Source organism: Gopherus flavomarginatus, chromosome 8 (genome assembly GCF_025201925.1).
Source record: "Gopherus flavomarginatus isolate rGopFla2 chromosome 8, rGopFla2.mat.asm, whole genome shotgun sequence".
Lineage (NCBI taxonomy): Eukaryota > Metazoa > Chordata > Testudines > Testudinidae > Gopherus > Gopherus flavomarginatus.
Genome location: NC_066624.1, coordinates 114,323,267 through 114,342,096, shown reverse-complemented (window position 1 = coordinate 114,342,096; position 18,830 = coordinate 114,323,267). Strand labels below are relative to the sequence as shown.

At 43.1% G+C, this 18,830-nt stretch overlaps 2 protein-coding genes across 5 annotated transcripts in view; both read left to right on the top strand.

Annotated features, from left to right (window-relative positions):
- The window catches only part of ACAP2 (ArfGAP with coiled-coil, ankyrin repeat and PH domains 2), a 138,735-nt gene that overhangs the window by 82,346 nt on the left and 37,559 nt on the right, over nucleotides 1-18,830 (top strand). For all 4 annotated transcript variants that reach the window (XM_050963911.1, XM_050963909.1, XM_050963908.1 and 1 more), the window contains 6 exons: nucleotides 1,513-1,564; nucleotides 3,549-3,649; nucleotides 8,524-8,629; nucleotides 16,084-16,292; nucleotides 16,516-16,585; nucleotides 17,818-17,912. In XM_050963911.1, coding sequence (XP_050819868.1) covers nucleotides 1,513-1,564; nucleotides 3,549-3,649; nucleotides 8,524-8,629; nucleotides 16,084-16,292; nucleotides 16,516-16,585; nucleotides 17,818-17,912 — 633 coding nt within the window. The remainder of the gene's footprint in view (nucleotides 1-1,512; nucleotides 1,565-3,548; nucleotides 3,650-8,523; nucleotides 8,630-16,083; nucleotides 16,293-16,515; nucleotides 16,586-17,817; nucleotides 17,913-18,830) is intronic.
- LOC127056297 (uncharacterized) overlaps nucleotides 1-18,830 on the top strand; it is a 100,722-nt gene that overhangs the window by 65,273 nt on the left and 16,619 nt on the right. The gene's annotated exons all lie outside the window — the stretch shown is intronic.

Below are 18,830 nucleotides of genomic sequence, written 5' to 3'. Positions count from 1 at the left end.
TTTTTATACCTTATTTCCCCCTTTGTTCTTCCTTAAGTATTTTTTGTGTGTGCTTGTGGTGGTTTAATAAATAGGGGTGTTTTGTTGCTATTTGTAGTGAAGTAGAGTTCAGCATTAAACAATTTCATGGATAATGTGACAATGTTTTGATGTCACTTTACATAACATTGTTCCTCATCTTAACAGGCAGCACAAAGTAAGTGGCATATTGTATGAGTATGTTTGTGATAACCACTTTAATATGATAAGATAAAACACAGGCTTGTATTAAAATAAACCTTGATCAAAGTATGTCCAACTTTGACTACAGAACTGAATTAGTTTTGTGTTTTATTTTTTTCTATAATCTTTAGCCAGTTATTCAGTGATTCCAGTTTTGTGATTGCATCCCAAGGAACTAGAGTGGCAGTTAATCAGTTATATTTGTCATGTTTCATGTGTAGTAGCCTGATCTGGTGATGAATCAGATGTTCTGGACCAGGGTCCTTATGCAGAGTCTTTTCCAGAATAGTAGTGGGATTTCCAACCCCAAGCATTCAAAAACCGTGAGTCAGGGCCCCAAAAATAAGATTGGCAATTTTGGGAGTCATTTTATTTGCCTTCTGGTATTTGAGCCTGCAGAGTGCATTTGCTTCATGTTTTCAAGCTTGTCTCTCCAAAAATGGGGTCTAGGAACTTGCTTTAAAAAAAAAAATTGATTTTCATGCAGTCTCTTGATTCTAGCATCTAGGGCTTTAAGAAACACCAAATACTAGAAAACTTGCAATAAATCGCAACAGGTGGCAACACTGCAGTAGTTTTAGCAACTTCATAAGTTATTTTCTAAAACTTCTCTCTCAAATATTTGAGTGAGGAATTCATAGATTCTAAGGCTGGAAGTGAGTGCAGTGATCACCTAGTCCAACCTTCTGCATAACACAGTTCCTGAAACTTCCCCAGAATAATTCCCTGTTTGAACTAAAGCAGATCTTTTTGAGACATGTCAAATCGTGATTTTAAATTTTGCCAATAATGGAAAGTCCATCAGAACCCTTGGTATATTGTTCCAGTGCTTAATTACCTCTGTTAAAAATTCGTGCTTTGATTTCAGTCTGAATGTCTAACCTCTCAGCTTCCAGCCACTCCATAGTTTGTGTTATTGGTAAACTAAAATAGATGTTTTAAATTATTTATCAATTTTGCTTGTCATAAAAATATAGTCGTGACCATACATTGGAATGTAAAAGTTTTGCAATGAATTGCTTAACTAACATAGTGATTAATGTGCATGCACTTGTGTAAGATTTAACTTACGTGAATCTTACTTAATTTCTTTTCTTTTGTCTTTGTTTTTCCTTTTGTCATTGTTTTGATGAAAGCCCATTGTTGTGCAGACTTGTCAAGACTTACTGAGACATAACTTTTTTGTGAACTTTTATTCAGTGTGATTCCATAGATACTATGTTCATCTGTTACGACTAGTAAGCACTGTGAAATCAGTTAAATGTTTTGGATATCTTTTTATTTATATAGACGCTGGTTTTCGATACAGAATAATCAGCTTGTTTACCAGAAAAAATTTAAGGTAGGTACTGTACTTCTAATACCCAAGAATGTGGTTAATGGGAATTAGGGTGGTCTGTTGATTGGAGCAGAGGAATGAAAGTTGAGAGATGCTGCCACTCACTTGCAACATGACCTTGAGAAACCCACTTAATTTCTTTGTCTCAATTTCCCCACCTGTAAAATGGGGCAATATCAGCTTCGTAAATCTGAGATCCCTGAAGGATAGGTGATTTGTAAGTGCGCATTAGCCTCATTGAGGCTCCTGATAGTGATTCCGCAGGTAGGGCTGCATTCTAAAATGAGCATAAACTCCTGTTTTTCTCTGAAAATAGGCTGCTGGTTACTGTTAAATTTCATATAGGATTAGTTTTTATGCCCTCTGAATTTTCTATGCAGTTTTTGTCTCACTTTCATTGAGAAATTTGTAATAGGAAGACTTTTAATTTGGGCTTCAGTTTAAATTTGTCACTGACAGTTTTGCTTTTCATTGTTGGCTGATACCACTTTTAAAAACAGTCTGAATTAATGGAACTTGGGAGAGAGATGGCACCTGGGCGAATCTGATGCAATAGGTAGTTTGTTTTTTTAAGTAATATTCTTCTTATAACTGAAAATTTTTGTGCGCGCACACAAACCTGATTGGGGCCAGGAACATGCAGTCCTGTTTGGGAGGTGCAGGTGGGCAGGTCCACATAAAAATTTCTCTGTCAAAAGCTACACTTTGGTCAGATTTTATCCTACAAGGGAAGGTATGTGCAGCTGCTGCTGGACAAAATATTCTGTGATGCTCCATCAACAGCTGTTTCTACCCATACTGATCTGCTCCCTGCCTACTTATCCACCTCCCACCCCTAATTAAAAAAAAATTCTAGGAAAGGAATACATAGAAAGTTTTATTGTGAAGAACTTGGGGTTGCTACACACAAGATGCCTGACACAAACCCACAAAAGCAAGGCTATGCAAAGTTAAGTTACTTTATATACATACCCTTTTCTACTCACAAGCACACACGTTACTATTATCACAGCTACCAAATACCACAGATCATGGAGAGCATCCTTAACTCTGCACCACCTGCAGCCCAAGGAGGCCAACCTTCTTCATTCCCTTCAGCAAATATGCCTGTACCAAATTCTCCGTACTTCACACAACTAACTTCTACACCAAACAACCACAATTATTAGTGTTGGGGGAGAAGAGTCTAATAAAGGATTGTGGGCAGAAGGCCAGAAGTGGCGGGTGGGGTGGGGGGGAGAGGGGGCAGAGTTAATGTTTGAAATTGCCATAGTGGATCAGAACAGAGGTCCATCTAGTCCAGTGTCTTGTGGCCAGCAGCTGGGTGTGGTGCGTGGTCTGTTGTGTAAGGTGGCTCTGGTAATGGTTGGATATATGCTTGTGTATGGACAGGAAGAATGAATGTACTGATTAGGTGGCTTAACCTTTTTTCTTTTTCCCATTTGGGGGTTTGTTAGATATGGGAGTGTGTGGCAATCCTAACTGCTTCATGATAATGTTTTGTGAGCAGTATTATTATTGTTCTGCCACGATCACACTGTAGAACCCTTAACAAATATTATACTTTGATGCTAGTTTAAGGATGATTTTGTTCTGTTTTATGGACCAAATTTTTAAAGCAGCTTCAACCTAGCATCTGATTTTGCACTTGCTGTGAAATGTGGTCACATTTAATTGTGACCCCTCTTGGTCTGATTTGCAAGCTAATTATTCTCTTCTCAGAAAAAGCAGTGGTACTCAGTTGAGCCACTCTGCTGTTTAAATGTCAGCTTTCAATCACACAGTCAATTTTGATAGGAAAAGGCGGGTTCTCCCAAGTCTGTAGTAAATTTTCATACACTAATGGTTAACTCCTACTATGGATATCACATGCAATCTGTTTTGATGAAAGGGAAAATTGGAAAGCAGTTGAGACTAGCAGTGGCTTCAGTAAGTGTCTCCCCTCACCATAAACTTCAGCTGTTTTGTTCATTTTACCCCTCTCTAGGATAATCCCACAGTAGTTGTTGAAGACTTGCGGCTTTGCACAGTTAAGCATTGTGAAGACATAGAAAGACGTTTCTGCTTCGAGGTGGTCTCTCCAACAAAGTAAGGGGTAACTTTTTTTTTAAAGTTCATATATAACACAAGTTTTACATTTCAGTTTCAGACTTGGAACTCAAGAAGGCCATGAAGGGTTCTGGACTAGAGGACCTCTTGAAGTCTCTTCCAATCCTATGATTCTGTTTTGGGAGCGGTCACAATGGGAAAAGAATCTCAATCGCTTTGTTCTCTAATTTCTGTGACTTGGAGCATGTGATATTTCTGGGCAGCAGTAGTGACTATGTAGTCTGCTTTTTGCACTTGTAATAAAAATGCATCCTTAGGTATATCTCCATTATTTATTTATCTCCTAGAACTGGAAGGGACCCCGAAGGGTCATCAAGTCCAGCCCCTTGTCTTCACTAGCAGGACCAAGTACTGATTTTTTCCCCACATCCCTAAGTGGCCCCCTCAAGGATTGAATTCAAAACCCTGGGTTTAGCAGCCCAGTGGTCAAACCACTGAGCTATCCCTTCCACCCTCCTGGTGCTCTTTATACAGTAGTACAGTTGGTAGGCAGATTGCTGCTAAATGGATCAGTTGTGGGCAGTACTGTCAGGCTGCTTCTTAATAGTACAGAAAATGGCTTCCAATTACTTCAGATAATTTCTACATTCAAGAATAAAGCACAGCATCGCTGTAATAGCTGCTTCTGCAATACTTTTATTCAGTGGGAACTCTTCAGTTCCCCCTGAATAAAAGGAAAATATTGAATTTTTTAAAAGTCAATACTATCCCAAGCAGCACCATGCAGTATAAAATACTGCCTAGTGTGTTTAGAGAGGAAAGGCAGCTCTGCATGTGCAAGAACTGGACATTCGTGTCACTATAGTGTCCTGTGGTACAAGGCCAGCTGCTCTTGCGGGGTGTGTGTGTGTGTGTGGTTTTTTTTTCTCTTCTCTATCTTAAAATTTGTTTCCTGCTCTTTCTCCCCCATCCAGTGGCCAAATTCTACCTTTATTTGGCTTCTGCCTAGCTACGCTTTCTCAACCCTTCAGCCTGACACTTGATGACTTGTTTTCTCTGAATGTTAGTGCGGGCAGCAGTTTTTCCTACTAATCCCTGAAGTCTCCTGCCTTTGAATTCAGTCTCGTATGTTAGACGTCAGAACTCTGTGCCTTTTCTAGGACTGATGTCCATGTCCTATTTAGTCAGTCATGCAGGTAAATGGGAGGTGAAGATGCAAAGCAGAAACTTCAGGATAACCACATAGAAATTCAACAGCAAATTAACCCATCCTTTGGGTTTCTTAGGGTGTCCTATTGAGGTGTCCCATCATTTAGATTTGAGTATTTTGAGACCGGGAACATCTTCACTCTGTCAGGTTTCAGAGTAGCAGCCGTGTTAGTCTGTATACGCAAAAAGAACAGGAGTACTTGTGGCATATTAGAGGCTAACAGATTTATTTCAGCATGAGTTTTCGTGAGCTACAGCTCACTTCTTCGGATGCATAGAATGGAACACACAGACAGGAGATATTTATACATACAGAGAACATGAAAAGGTGGAAGTATGCATGCCAACAGGAAGAGTCTAGTCAATTGAGAATCCTGTGGCACCTTGTAGACTAACAGACATTTTGGAGCATGAGCTTTCGTGGGTGAATACCCACTTCGTCAGATGCATGTACCCAGACGTGTACCCAGAAGCCTCCTACTGCAAGACAAACCCAAGAAAGAAACCAACAGGACTCCACTGGCCATCACATACAGTCCCCAGCTGAAACCCCTCCAACGCATCATCAGGGATCTACAACCCATCCTGGACAATGATCCCACACTTTCACAGGCCTTGGGTGGCAGGCCAGTCCTCGCCCACAGGCAACCTGCCAACCTGAAACATATTCTCACCAGTAACTGCACACTGCACCATAGTAACTCTAGCTCAGGAACCAATCCATGCAACAAACCTCGATGCCAACTCTGCCCACATACCTACACCAGCGACACCATCACAGGACCTAACCAGATCAACCATACCATCACCGGTTCATTCACCTGCACGTCCACCAATGTAATATATGCCAGCAGTGCCCCTCTGCTATGTACATCGGCCAAACTGGACATAGGATAAAGGACACATCAGATATTAGGAATGGCAATATACAAAAACTTGTAGGAGAACACTTCAACCTCCCTGGCCACACTATAGCAGACCTTAAGGTGGCCGTCCTGCAGCAAAAAAATTTCAGGACCAGACTTCAAAGAGAAACTGCTGAGCTTCAGTTCATCTGCAAATTTGACACCATCAGCTCGGGATTAAACAAAGACTGTGAATGGCTTGCCAACTACAAAACCAGTTTCTCCTCCCTTAGTTTTCACACCTCAACTGCTAGAACAGGGCCTCATCCTCCCTGATTGAACTAACCTCATTATCTCTAGCTTGCCTACATATATATACCTGCCCCTGGAAATTTCCACTACATGCATCTGACGAAGTGAGTATTCACCCACGAAAGCTCATGCTCCAAAATGTCTGTTAGTCTATAAGGTGCCACAGGATTTTTTGCTGCTTTTACAGATCCAGACTAACACGGCTACCCCTCTGATACTAGTCAATTGAGATGAGCTATCATCAGCAGGAGAAAAAAAACTTTTGAAGTGATAATTAAGATGACCCATAGAAGGTGTGAGGAGAACTTAACATAGGGAAATAGATTCAATTGGTGTAATGACCCAACCATTCCCAGTCTCTGTTTAAGCCTGAGTTAATTGTATCTAATTTGCATATTTATTTTGAGTTCAGCAGTCTCTTTGGAGTCTGTTTTTGAAGTTTTTTTGTAGCAAAATTGCCACCTTCAAGTCTGTCACTGAGTGGTTAGAGAGGTTGAAGTGTTCTCCCACTGGTTTTTGAATGTTATGATTCCTGATGTCAGATTTGTGTCCATTTATTCTTTTGCATAGAGACTGTCCTGTTTGGCCAATGTACATTGCAGAGTGGCATTGCTGGCACATGATGGCATATATCACGTTGGTAGATGTGCAGGTGAACGAGCCCGTGATGGCGTGGCTGATGTGGTTAGGTCCTATAGTGGTGTCACTTGAATAGATATGTGGACAGAGCTGGCATCCGGCTTTGTTGCAAGGATAGGTTCCTGGGTTAGTGTTTGTTGTATGGTGTGTGGTTGCTGATGAGTATCTGCTTCAGGTTGGGAGGCTGTCTAGAAGCGAGGACTGGCCTGTCTCCCAAGATCTTAGAGAGTGAGGATCATCTTCAATGATAGGCTGTAGATCTTTGATGCGCTGGAGAGGTTTTAGTTGGGGGCTGTAGGTGGTGGCCTGTGGGGTTCTGTTATTTTGTTTGTTGGGCCTGTCCTGTAATAGGTGGTTTCTGGGTACTCGTCTGGCTCTGTCAATGTGTTTTTTCACTTCAGCAGGCGGATATTGTATTGTAGTTTTAAGAATTTTTGATAGATCTTGTAGGTGTTTATCTCTGTCTGAGGGATTGGAGCAAATATGGTTGTATCTTAGAGCTTGGCTGTAGACAGTAATTTGTGTGCTGTGTCCTGCATGGAAGCTGGCAGCATGTAGGTAAGTATAGCGGTCAGTGGGTTTCCAGTATAGGGTGATGTTTGTGACCATCGCTTATTAGCACAGTAGTGTTTAGGAAATGGACCACTTGTGTGGATTGGTCTAGGCTGAGGTGGTTGGTGGGATGGAAATTGTTAAAATCACGTTGGAATTCCTCGAGGGCTGCTTTTCCATGAGTCCAGATGATGTCATCAGTGTAGCGCAAGTAGAGTAGGGGCGTTAGGGAACGAGAGCTAAGGAAGCATTGTTCTAAGTCAACCATAAAAATGTTGGCATTCTGTGGGGCCCTGTGGGGCCCCGTAGCAGTGCCACTGACTTGAAGGTATATATTGTCCCCAAATGTGAAATTGTGACTTTGTCCTCACCCATAACTAAGTTCAGCCACCAGGTTAGCCGTGATATTATCGGGGATACTATTCCTGATGGCTTGTAGTCCATCTTCGTGTGGAATGTTGGTGTAGAGGGCTTCCACATCCATAGTGGCCAGGATGGTGTTTTCTGGAAGATCACCGATGGATTGTAGTTTCCTCAGGAAGTCAGTGGTGTCTCGAAGACAGCTGGGAGTGCTGGTAGCATAGGGCCTGAGGAGAGAGTCTTCATAGCCAGACAATCTGCTGTTAAGGTGCCAATGCTTGAGATGACGGGGCATCCAGGATTTCCAGGTTTATGTAGTAGGTGGCTTCTGGGTACTGTTCTGGCTCTGTCAATCTGTTTTTTCACTAAAGTGACAAGACTTGAAGGTGGGAATTTTGCAACTAAAAACTTCAAAAACAGACTCCAAAGAGAGACTGCTGAACTTGAATTAATATGCAGATTAGATACAATTAACTCAGGCTTAAACAGAGACTGGGAACGGTTGGGTCATTACACTAATTGAATCTGTTTCCCTATGTTATGTTTTCCTCACACCTTCTATGGGTCATCTTAATTATCACTTCAAAAGTTTTTTTTCTCCTGCTGATAGCTCATCTCAATTGATTAGACTCTTCCTGTTGGTATGCATACTTCCACCTTTTCATGTTTTCTTTATGTATAAATATCTCCTGTCTGTATGTTCCATTCTATGCATCCGAAGAAGTGAGTTGTAGCTCATGAAAGCTCATGATGAAATAAATGTGTTAGTCTCTAATGTGCCACAAGTACTCCTGTTCTTTCTTCATTCTGTGTTTGTGAAGGGTCAAGCACACATCAGCTGTTAACAGTAACTGTGTGGTGTAGTATGTATACAAGGATGCGTTGAAGTTCCTAACATAAAACTTGCTTAAGAGTCTGGCTTCTAATGATTGAGTCTCTTCTTTGAGCCAGTTGGTCAGCTTGCTTGAATCTTAGTCTGTGTCTTATTTCTCACAGAAGCTGCATGCTCCAGGCTGATTCTGAAAAGCTGCGGCAGGCATGGATTAAGGCTGTTCAGACCAGTATTGCTACGGCATATAGAGAGAAGGGGGATGAGTCTGAGGCAAGTATATTTACCTTTCAAGAGCCAATAATACGGTAAACCATTTCTGATACTTTTTTCTTTAAGTGAGAATTGTAGAAGAAATTTAATTATTTTTGTGAGGTCTGTGATCTGTGTCTGCTGAATTAACTTTTCATCTAGTTAAGGTTATTTTGACCATTTTATGTTTTGAATCAATAACTCTTTGAGTAATTATCTACGCAGATTTCATTGCTGGAGTGCATGCTCCCCATGTGCACAGATTGGGTTATTTTGAATGACAGTGTCTGTTGAGGGCTCCCAGAGTGCAGCTGTGGTTCTGCTCCCACTATAGATGAGAGAATAAGGGGTGAGGTCGCCTCAGCCACCTTGCAGAGCACTAGCATGTGTTCCAGAGCCCAGGGGTAAACAGTACCGTCAACTACAGAGATCTTGATCCTCATTCAGATACCAGTCCTAGCAACAATTCCAGCAATGTCCCTCAGAACTACTGAGGAAATGTCTGTGGTTCCTCCAGCAGTGCTCATTGATCTCATCCTTGATAACCCTGCAGCAGGGACAAACACCAAGGAAGCAGGTTGGATGGGACTCTTGAGAACTCAGCTAAATCATTTGTGGATCCAGCCTCTGAGTTTCTGTTTGGCATCCACCTTTATTGTTTCAAAGAAGTCTGAGTAACGATGACCTTGGACTGGTGGGCTCCAGAGGTTGTGAAGAAAGGTTCTCAGCCAGTTTCAAACTGTTCAGCTTGCCCACACCCATCCTCCACCTTCCATCCCTCTTCAAGAACTCTTCTAATGAGGCACTTCTACAACTGGAAGTCGGCTCCCTACAACAACTGGGAGCTGTAGGGGAAGTTCCTCAAGAATTCAGGGAAAATGCTTCTACTCCCTCTCCTACTTGATACTAAAGAGGAGTGGTGGGAGGAGACCCCATCCTAGATCTGTGCTGTCTGAATTCCTCCATTGATGTTCTAAGTTCTGGACAGTCACCTTAGCCTCCATCAACCTCCACTGCATGCTATGAGCTCCTGACCTGCAGGATGCTTATTTCCACATCTGAATAGTCCTGGAACATAAACAATTCCTGCGGTTCATGGTAAGAACATCCTGCTCTCAGTACAGGGCCCTACCCTTTGGTCTGGACAGCCTGAGCCACATTCAAAAAGTCCTTCTCCAATAATATTTGGGCTGGGTTATGGGGAACAGCAGCAACTGTTAATTCAGCTTGCAAAGTCTCAATTTCAATGTGCACTTGAGCCAAAGACACAAGGATTTTGTGACCTCCTCCCACTAACAAAATCTCTGCCATCTGTCCCGGCAGTATGTCGTCCTCCTGAACAAGGTCTCTCCTGACCACAGAAATTTCTGCGCCAGTATCCTTCCACCCATAGAGTTCTTTGCCATTTACTCAGACAGCCTTTATGTGGTTCTTGCCAGGCTGTGCAGTCGCTATTTTTACAAACCCTGTGTGCTAAGTGGCAATTGCCTGAGGTGCCTCTGTGCAGCAGCATTTCCATGAGTTGCTTGCTGCTTGTTCCCACTCAGCACAGGTCATTTATTCCTCAGGTGCATAGTGGAATTACAATGATAGCACCTTCTGGGCTCTTCTGGTTTTTACAGGAGATTTGGAACGAGGACTGGAGGAATTACTTAAGGGGGTGAGTGCCTACCCCCCACCCCCATCCACCCTCCTTCCCAGGGGTAAAATGGGGACCCTGCTTCCCACCAAACTTATATATGGCGGGAATCCTTTGTTTCTCAGTTTGGTCTCCACCCCTTCTGTGGAAAAATACTAGCAGGCCAAGATGTGGTCCAGTACCAAGTGACACAACCACATGACCCTGCAGTTTCAAAGCAGCGTCTCAGGAAGATTGGAGATGAGCATCTTCTAAGTCCTGTTGTCCTCCCTAATGGCTCATTGATTAACCAGCCAGTCTCATTGGCATTCCCCGTGCATACACTTTTGCAATCGATACATAGTCTGTATTCCTAACTTCAGATTCAGAAATGATACGTGCATACAAATTGGATAATCACATTCAGTAAATCATGCTTGGCTCTCATGTCATTCCTTCATATCAGTGTGTTGGAACTCCAAATAATTCAGCTGGCATGCAGAGTATTCTTACCTCTCCTTTAGGGTCTCCCTATGCAAGTGTCTACATACAATACCATAGTGATGCACTACATCAACAAACAAGGAAGGGCCCTATCCTCCTCCTGTGCCAAGAAGCCATGAGTCTGTGGTTATGGAGTATTCAGCACCAGTCATGCAGTAGTTCTCCATCTCCCAGGCCTGAGGAACACTTTGGTGGGTCAGCTCAGCAGAGAGTCGCCACGAGTGGTCCCTCGGCCCTCCAGGCAGTCTTTTGCAGATGAGGCTACCCAACAATAGGCTTGTTTGTGCCACAATGACAAATGCCAGAGGCTCTGCTCCAGAGGAGGAGTCTGGGATCCCTTACAGGAGCTTTCCTCGTCCCTTTGTCTCTAGACCTCATATATGCTTTTCTCCAGGGTCCTGTGAAAGTTCAGGCAGGATTCAGGGGCAGTGTTCTGATAGCCTCCGCTTGGGGCAGACAGTTCTGGTACTCCTAGCTGATGAGACCCAGTTCAGAGGCCAGTCATCTCACTGAGTCTGCCTTGCCTGTTCTCTCAGAATAACAGTCAGGTCCTACACCTGAACCTGGAGTAACTGAACCTCACAGCCTGGATACTGGCTGGCTGATGTCCACCAGGAGGAGTTGTTTGCTGGCAGGCCTTAACATCTTGCTTCAAAGCAGGAAACTGTCCACAAGACAAACGTACCAATGTAAATCAAGCAAGGTGGATTGATTTTAAGTCACTTTTTAAATAACTGATTTTTAATAATTATTTAAATCAGCAAGCAGGAGACTGTCATCAATTTAATCTTGTTTTGTATTTGTATTTTTAAGTTATTTTTCTACAGAAAGATTGATTCTCATTGATAACTATTAAAACGTGTTGATTTGTAACTAAATATAGTCTTTACCCAATTATTCTGACTAGGAAGATACACTATCATCTACACACATTTATTTAAGCAGTTATATAGCTTAACTTACGTTTATTCGGAGTATTAATTTTAACATTTTTATTTTAGAAAGTGGTGAATGATACATTTTTTTATTTAGTAAAATTAGTTTTTTAACTTGTGATTTGTGTCAAGTTGTATTTGGATGGAAATTCAAACAATTAAAATGCACAAACATTTCAAATTGTTTATTAAATAAAATGAGCTGTATGCATAAGGGGAAAATGGTTATAAAAACATGCCTTGCATTTAAAACTGATTTATTAAACAAGTATTTTCAATTAGTGAATTGAACTAATTTTTTTGGTCACTATGTCCTTCAAGGTTTTAGAACTAGTAGCTTTCATTTTCCAGCACCCAATTGTTGTTTTATAGTTTGGGAGAGGACAACAAGCTTTCCTGCTGTTTCAGCTTCCAAATGTTTTCTTAACTTTGAATGAACTAGTTTTTTAATTGAACTGGTTTAATAAACTGAAATTAAGAAAATATTCTCTGTGTACCTGTAAAAAAGGTTACTGCTATCATAAACTGATTTAGCACTTGAGCAAATTCTGCGTGCAGGTGCTTAACCAGTGACTTCCACCAGTTCAGTGGTTTGACTTTCTTTGAAACTTGGCACAAACATGTACTGCTTACTATTGTTTAATGTATCTGATTTTAATAGATTATACTAAGGTTATTCCTTAACATAGGTTGTCAAAGTTTCAAATTTAAATGATTTCATTTTTTAAAAATAAACCTATATTTAAATAAAAAAAATCCTATTTTTAAAAATAAAATTTCAAATACTTATTTTTTTAATCTACCTTACTGTAGGGGGATTAACCGTATTCGTCCCTGTGTATTCCACATGTGACATGCATGTGCATCGAGTGCTTGCGACTCAAAAATCTTTCAAGTGGTGTCTGTTGGTCCATGTCCGAACCCTGGTCCATATCTGCGTCCAGGGTATAAGGGGAGGTACAAACCACCTGCCTCTGCAGTTCCTTCTTACCATCACATGGCCTGAGTCGGAATCTCCTGTGTCTGAAGATAACTTTGAACTCTTTCTAATCTATAAATATAATTGCATCTAGTTCTTAGTCTAGTGTATTTGGTAGTCTCTTTATAGTTAGTGTTGTCAGTTTTTCCCTGCACCAGAGACCCTCTCCATTTCCCCTCTTGGGAGGAGAACTATGCCCAGGGTTCAAGAAATCTCTTGTCCTTGCTGCTTCTTGGTCAGCAACGACCACCAGTGCTATCTTTACAGCCTCAGAGAGGCACGTTTCTCTGCCTTTCCTCCATGGACCTGAGAGGGATGAGAGCTTTGACTGAGGAAATACCTAATGGAGAAAGCAATGAGACCTCAGTTGGATCCAGGCCGGGGTGAGTTCCCAGTTCGCTGGCGTCGACACTTGAGTAGCACCCCTCCGAGCATAAGCTCTGGAGCAGAAGCCAGGTCTGATAAAGCTACAGACTTATGTCAGGCTTCTCATGAGAGTTAGGGACACTGTCACAGAAACAAGAAAAAATGCCCTTCCAGGTCTGTTCCCAAGAGAGAGGATCCCTCCCCAACTCCTTTCAAATCCGATGAGTCCTCATGCTCAGGTCCTAAAGACTTAGCCCTACTTAAACTTCCCAGCCATGAGGGTAAGGTGCACAGGAGCAAGTGTGATGTTTTGGAGATCACCAAGAGCAGTAAGGGATTCTATCACCATCTGCCCTGTAACCTGGGTTGCCTTCATGCTGTTTGGCGGCTCTGGCTCCCATCCCTGATGCTGGACCAGCTGCTGGCCTCCTCCCTGACTAGCTTTGCTGCTAGGCAATCAGTGAGCCCAGCTGCAATGGCTTGGAACTGACACAGTAACCGCAGCCTTTGATTTACCAGCTGCTGATTTACCAGCCATGCTTATAAGCTTGGCCCCTATAGCAGATGAGCGGATGCTCAGTGCGTAACAATCCTGCAGCTGTGCTTGCCCGTATTCCAGCTCTGCTCCAGCCTGCTTCCAGTGCTTGCCCCTGCTCTTCTCCAGACCCGTTCCCTACTGGCTTCAGTCCTTGACTCCACTTCTTCCCTATGACTCTGGTTGACCTTCCGGCTCTGGCATTCAGTTTCTGTCCCTCCGGTGCTGACCCTTGGTCTGTTCCTGAGCTCTGTCCACCCTGGACCTAGCTCTAATCTCTCATTTCAACCACTAGGCTTGACTGTCCAGAGCTCAGTGGCGACACCTACCTACAAGACCAAGTACTTCTTGTAGGGTAACCCCAACAGCCTTTCCAGTCCCAAATCTGCCCAGGTCCATCCTTTCTGAGTTCTTAGGTACCTTATGCTCAGACTGTTCCCCTCTGTCAGCCCCACAGCCATCCACTCACTTTGGCATCCATATGCCGCACAGTTTGCAAATAGAGGGCTGCCTGGGGGGAAAAGTAAACAAAAGGTTTACTTTAATAGAAAAAAAGATTCAAAGCTGAAATAGTGAGAGAAAGCAAACAGTCAAGTTGCACACACAATAAACATGAATGCAGTATCAGGCTTTGTTCTTCTGTATTAGAAAAACTCCCTTTTCTAACATGAGTTACCTATTGCCTTTGGACGGTTTCTCACGTATCCCCCTAGTTTGGGGATCAAGTGTTCACAGACAGCTTCCGGCTTAAAGACTGCTCCTCAGTATCTGGAGGCCAGCCTGCAGATACATGCTTGCTTTTACAAGGCTCTTTTTTTTTTTCTCTTAGTACATGGTGACTCATAGTAATGCGGAATGTGACGACCCCCTCTTGATTGGAGAGCCAGGATGTCTGTCTTTCTATTACCTTCAGTGGTCCACCATTGTCCTTTCCTGGGCTGGATAATGGATGCATACTTAAAGTTGGTTTAGTGTCAGTGGCTGGCTGGGAGGTGCCTCTCACTGTACTACTGTAAGGTGGAGCTGAAGTTTTGTGGACTGAGGCTTATACCTCCCTGGAGGATATCTACACCCTCCCATATCCATAATCACCTGGGTTTTTGGGTCCAGTCCTTCTGAGGGACTTATCAACTTCAAGGCAAAAGATTTACTCCACTGACCCTGAGTGGGAGATACACAATTCGGTGCTAAACAAAATATTCATTCAGTGGAGAACTCCCTCTTGGGACCTATTCACCTCTGATGTACAATGAGGTCAACATACACCGCTCTAGAGCAGCACTGGGTCGGGACTCCAAGGGCGATGCCCTTCTACGATCCTGGATAGACAACTTGAGTTTTTTCTCCTATTTTGCTGCTGCTGTAGGTTCTATGGGAGATTCATCATGACAAAGTGAAAGTCATTCAACTGGCCCAGGCTATTCTGATTTCCAGACCTCCTGTGAATGGCTACCCATCCACCATTCAACCCTTCCCAGATCTGTCTCTAGAGAATGGCAGGACCCCAGACATCCCAGGCCATACTGTTTCTACTTCACAGCCTGGTATCTGGAAGGGGATCAGACCTAGAGTGTTCATGTTCAGAGGCTGTTCATCAGCCTATTCTTAATCACAGCAGACAAGACTCCACCAGAAAATGCTATCTTGCTAAATGGAGGCACTTCCCTATCTGGGCACAGCAAAATAATTTACCTCCAGAGACAGCAGGCATTCCTGTTACATTGTCCCTGGGAGAGAGATGCAATAAGGGCCCATTCCACTAGGACACAAGCAACCTCAGAAGCATGTCTTCGATAAGCACCTATGGTGGACATTTGTAAGGTGGCAACCTGGTGTTCCAGTCACACTTTCGTGAAGCATTACAATTTAGCCCAAGCCTCTTCTGCAGATGCAGCTTTTTGAACATTTGTTATGGACATCTGTACCACCTGTGTCCGTGTGCTCTCCTGCTTTTGACTCTTGCTTACCAGTCACCCATGTGCAGAATACACAAGGATAAGCACTCAGAGGAGAAATGGAGGTTGGTATTTGTAACTGGTTCTTTGAGATATGTGATCCCTATCTGTATTCCATCACCTGCCCACTGACTCCTGTGCTTTGGATTGGATTCACGGTAGTGAAGGAGCTAGAGAGGCAAGTGGTCCACAGCTCTCGTTATAACACTTGGTGCTGAGCACAAGGAGCTCCAGGGCACAGGCACAGACCAGCAGATGGTGCTTGCAAGATTTTCTGACCTCTGGTCTCTGGTGCGCTTGCATGTGGAATGCAGCCAGGGACCACATGTCTCGAAGAACCTCCAGTGACAGGGTAAGTAACTTGTATTTTTATAGCTGTGCTTGAAATGTCCAGCACAACTGGCTATCGCTATGTTTAAGCCCCAAGTTTCTACCAAGAAGTTAAGGATGTTTTGCAGTTACACATCTTTCCTTGCAGTTGTTTAGCAATAAAATGATTATTGATAAATGTGGAAGCTTCCTCCAGGGCAATAGCAATGTTAACTGCTGGGCCTTTAGTTCTTCCTTTTTTTCCTCTTTCTAGAAACTAGAGAAGAAATCCTCCCCTTCTACAGGAAGCCTAGAATCTGGCAGTGAGTCAAAAGAGAAGTTGTTAAAAGGAGAAAGTGCTCTGCAGCGGGTTCAGTGTATTGGTGGTAACATCGCCTGTTGTGATTGTGGCCTGGCAGATCCTCGTTGGGCCAGTATCAACCTAGGAATCACACTGTGTATTGAGTGTTCTGGGATACACAGGTAGGTAAACCCTTCAGACATGCAGCATGGTCAAAGAATTGCTTCATCATAAGGTGTTTTTCCATCTTGTAACGTGGGAGGCAAGATTACAGACCCCTGCATGCAGATAGAATTAAGAGAACCACTTGATCTGCAAGAGGGACTGGTAAGCCTGCCTAACATAAGACAGTCTGTTGGCATACAGTAGTTCTGTATTAATGTGAGGCTTTTTTTTCCTGTTTAGGAGTCTAGGAGTCCACTTTTCAAAAGTTAGATCCTTAACACTAGATACATGGGAGCCCGAACTTCTAAAGGTATGGTAATCCTTTGAGAAAAGAGTTCTAAAAATGATAGTAATAGTTTGTAGCAGGAATTGAATTTTGTGTCTAATTGTTGTTCTAGAGCTAGTGTTTGGAAATGATTGTTGGCACGGAACAATGAGTAGTGGACCAAGTAGCCTTGGAAAGTGAAAGAGGATTATTATATTTTTATTCACAGCATTTTCAACCTGATTTAAGCACAATAGCTAATGAAATGTGAGTTACAAACCCAGGTCTAACACCATTTGGGAAAAAAAAAAAGAATTTCAAGGCTTTGCTTGGTAGAGAATATTGATGTTCAAGACATTACTACAATTGCTTCAGATTTTGGGGGTGGGGGAAGAGGAAAGGTTATGTATATATACACATTTATCAGAATGGTGTGATTAAGGTCCAGTGTCACGGGATGACATTTGTGCAGTTGGATAGCTGGGCCAAAGCATTTGTTTCTAGCTAGGGTGGTTCACAAGTTACTGGGCCTTACCGCTTTTCTACTCCTAAAGAATAACCCTGTAAAAATAGCAGCAGGGATGAGGGTGCAGATTTCATTGTGTTCGTGTCGTGCATTTCCACCTCAAATGTGTTCCTTTTACAATTAAATACTTCCTGCCTCTTTAAAAGTCAGGTTAGCAATCTCTGTCTAGGTCTGAGAGTCAAGCTGTGTTCTTTCCTTCTGGCACACCACTGCCCATAACAGTTCTGCAAGGGAAATTCTGCTTGCTGTGACATCTGTGCAGTCTCTGTGCCATCAAGGGTTTGTGCAGGTGTAAGTGATTTGGAGCTGATTCTGTTGACGTATGGGATGGACTAGTACTCAGTGGCTTGCCTCTTACGTGTGCAGGCTCTGCAGGACTAAAAGGAGCATATTCAGTAAAAGGTATTTTTGCAAATTAAGTGTGCAGGTATGGCTGAGGGAATAAAAGGAGAGTGATTTTTACATAAGCACTTTTCAGAATACAATCACACTTTACCCTGCTGCTAGTCCCTTGCAGTGCTTTTTTGGTACTGGCCATTTACCAACCCAAACAATTTTTTCATCACCTCATTTGGAAGTCTGTTCTCTCATTCACCACTTGTTTCACTAGCCCTACCCTGACAAGGTTTGTTAACAAACTATTGTAAATGAAAGATCTCAAGAAGCCCAAACACTGTGGTTACCGGTGAGGTATGAATATCACTCAGAGAGTTAACGCCTTTTATAGTTGTGCTATTTTCTTATCTTGTAGCTGATGTGTGAATTGGGAAATGATGTCATCAATAGAATCTATGAAGCAAAAGTTGAAAGAATGGGAGTTAAGAAGCCACAACCTGGAAGCCAAAGGTAGTGATTTAGTTTGGTTTTACTGATCTTCCTGTAACTAGTGCTATAAATGTTCTCCATGTAAACTCTCTGCATTGTCACTTAGCACATATAACTGAATTTTGTCTTTGTCTTGCTCATTTTGCATCATTGCTCCTTAGAGTCAAATGCATAATGGCGTCAGGGTCTCTTCCATCACTATTGCTGCAATCCCCTGTGGAACAGGCTATTTCTCTGTGCTGCCATTCAGCAGCCCAGCATTTACTGAGGCGAGGAAGTGAAAGTCTGCTTTTCACTGACATGCTTATCCAGGAAATTCTCAGAACTCATGGAAGCTGCTTATGGTGGAGGCTAAAGCTTTTGTGTTCTCATCAGCACTCCACCAGATCCTCCCTTTTGGCCTTCTGCGTAGCTCCCTTCGCCCTTTCTTCAGGGTATGGCTACATTTGGAATTTCAAAGCGCTGCCGAGGCAGCGCTTTGAAGTGTGAGTGTAGTCAGAGCGGCAGCGCTGGGAGAGAGCTCTCCCAGCGCTGCATGTAAACCACATCCCTTACGAGTGTAGCGTGCAGCGCTGGGAGCCGCGCTCCCAGCGCTGCTGCCCTGATTACACTGATGCTTTACAGCGCTGTATCTTGCAGCGCTCAGGGGGGTGTTTTTTCACACCCCAGTTGCAGCGCTGTAAAGTGTGAGTGTAGCCAAGCCTTCAGTCTCTTTCCCCTTCACCTTTCCCCGCTCCCCCAGTCCTGTCATTCTTTCTCCTTCAGCCTTAGGCTGTGTCCACACTACAGACCTTACAGAGCCACAGCTGTACCACTGCAGCTGCACCACTGTGAGGTCTCTCATGTAGCTGTTCTATGCTGGTAGGAGAGAGCTCTCCCACTGGCGTAAGTATACCACCCCCACTGAGCGGCATTAGCTCTGTCAGGGAGAGAGCATGT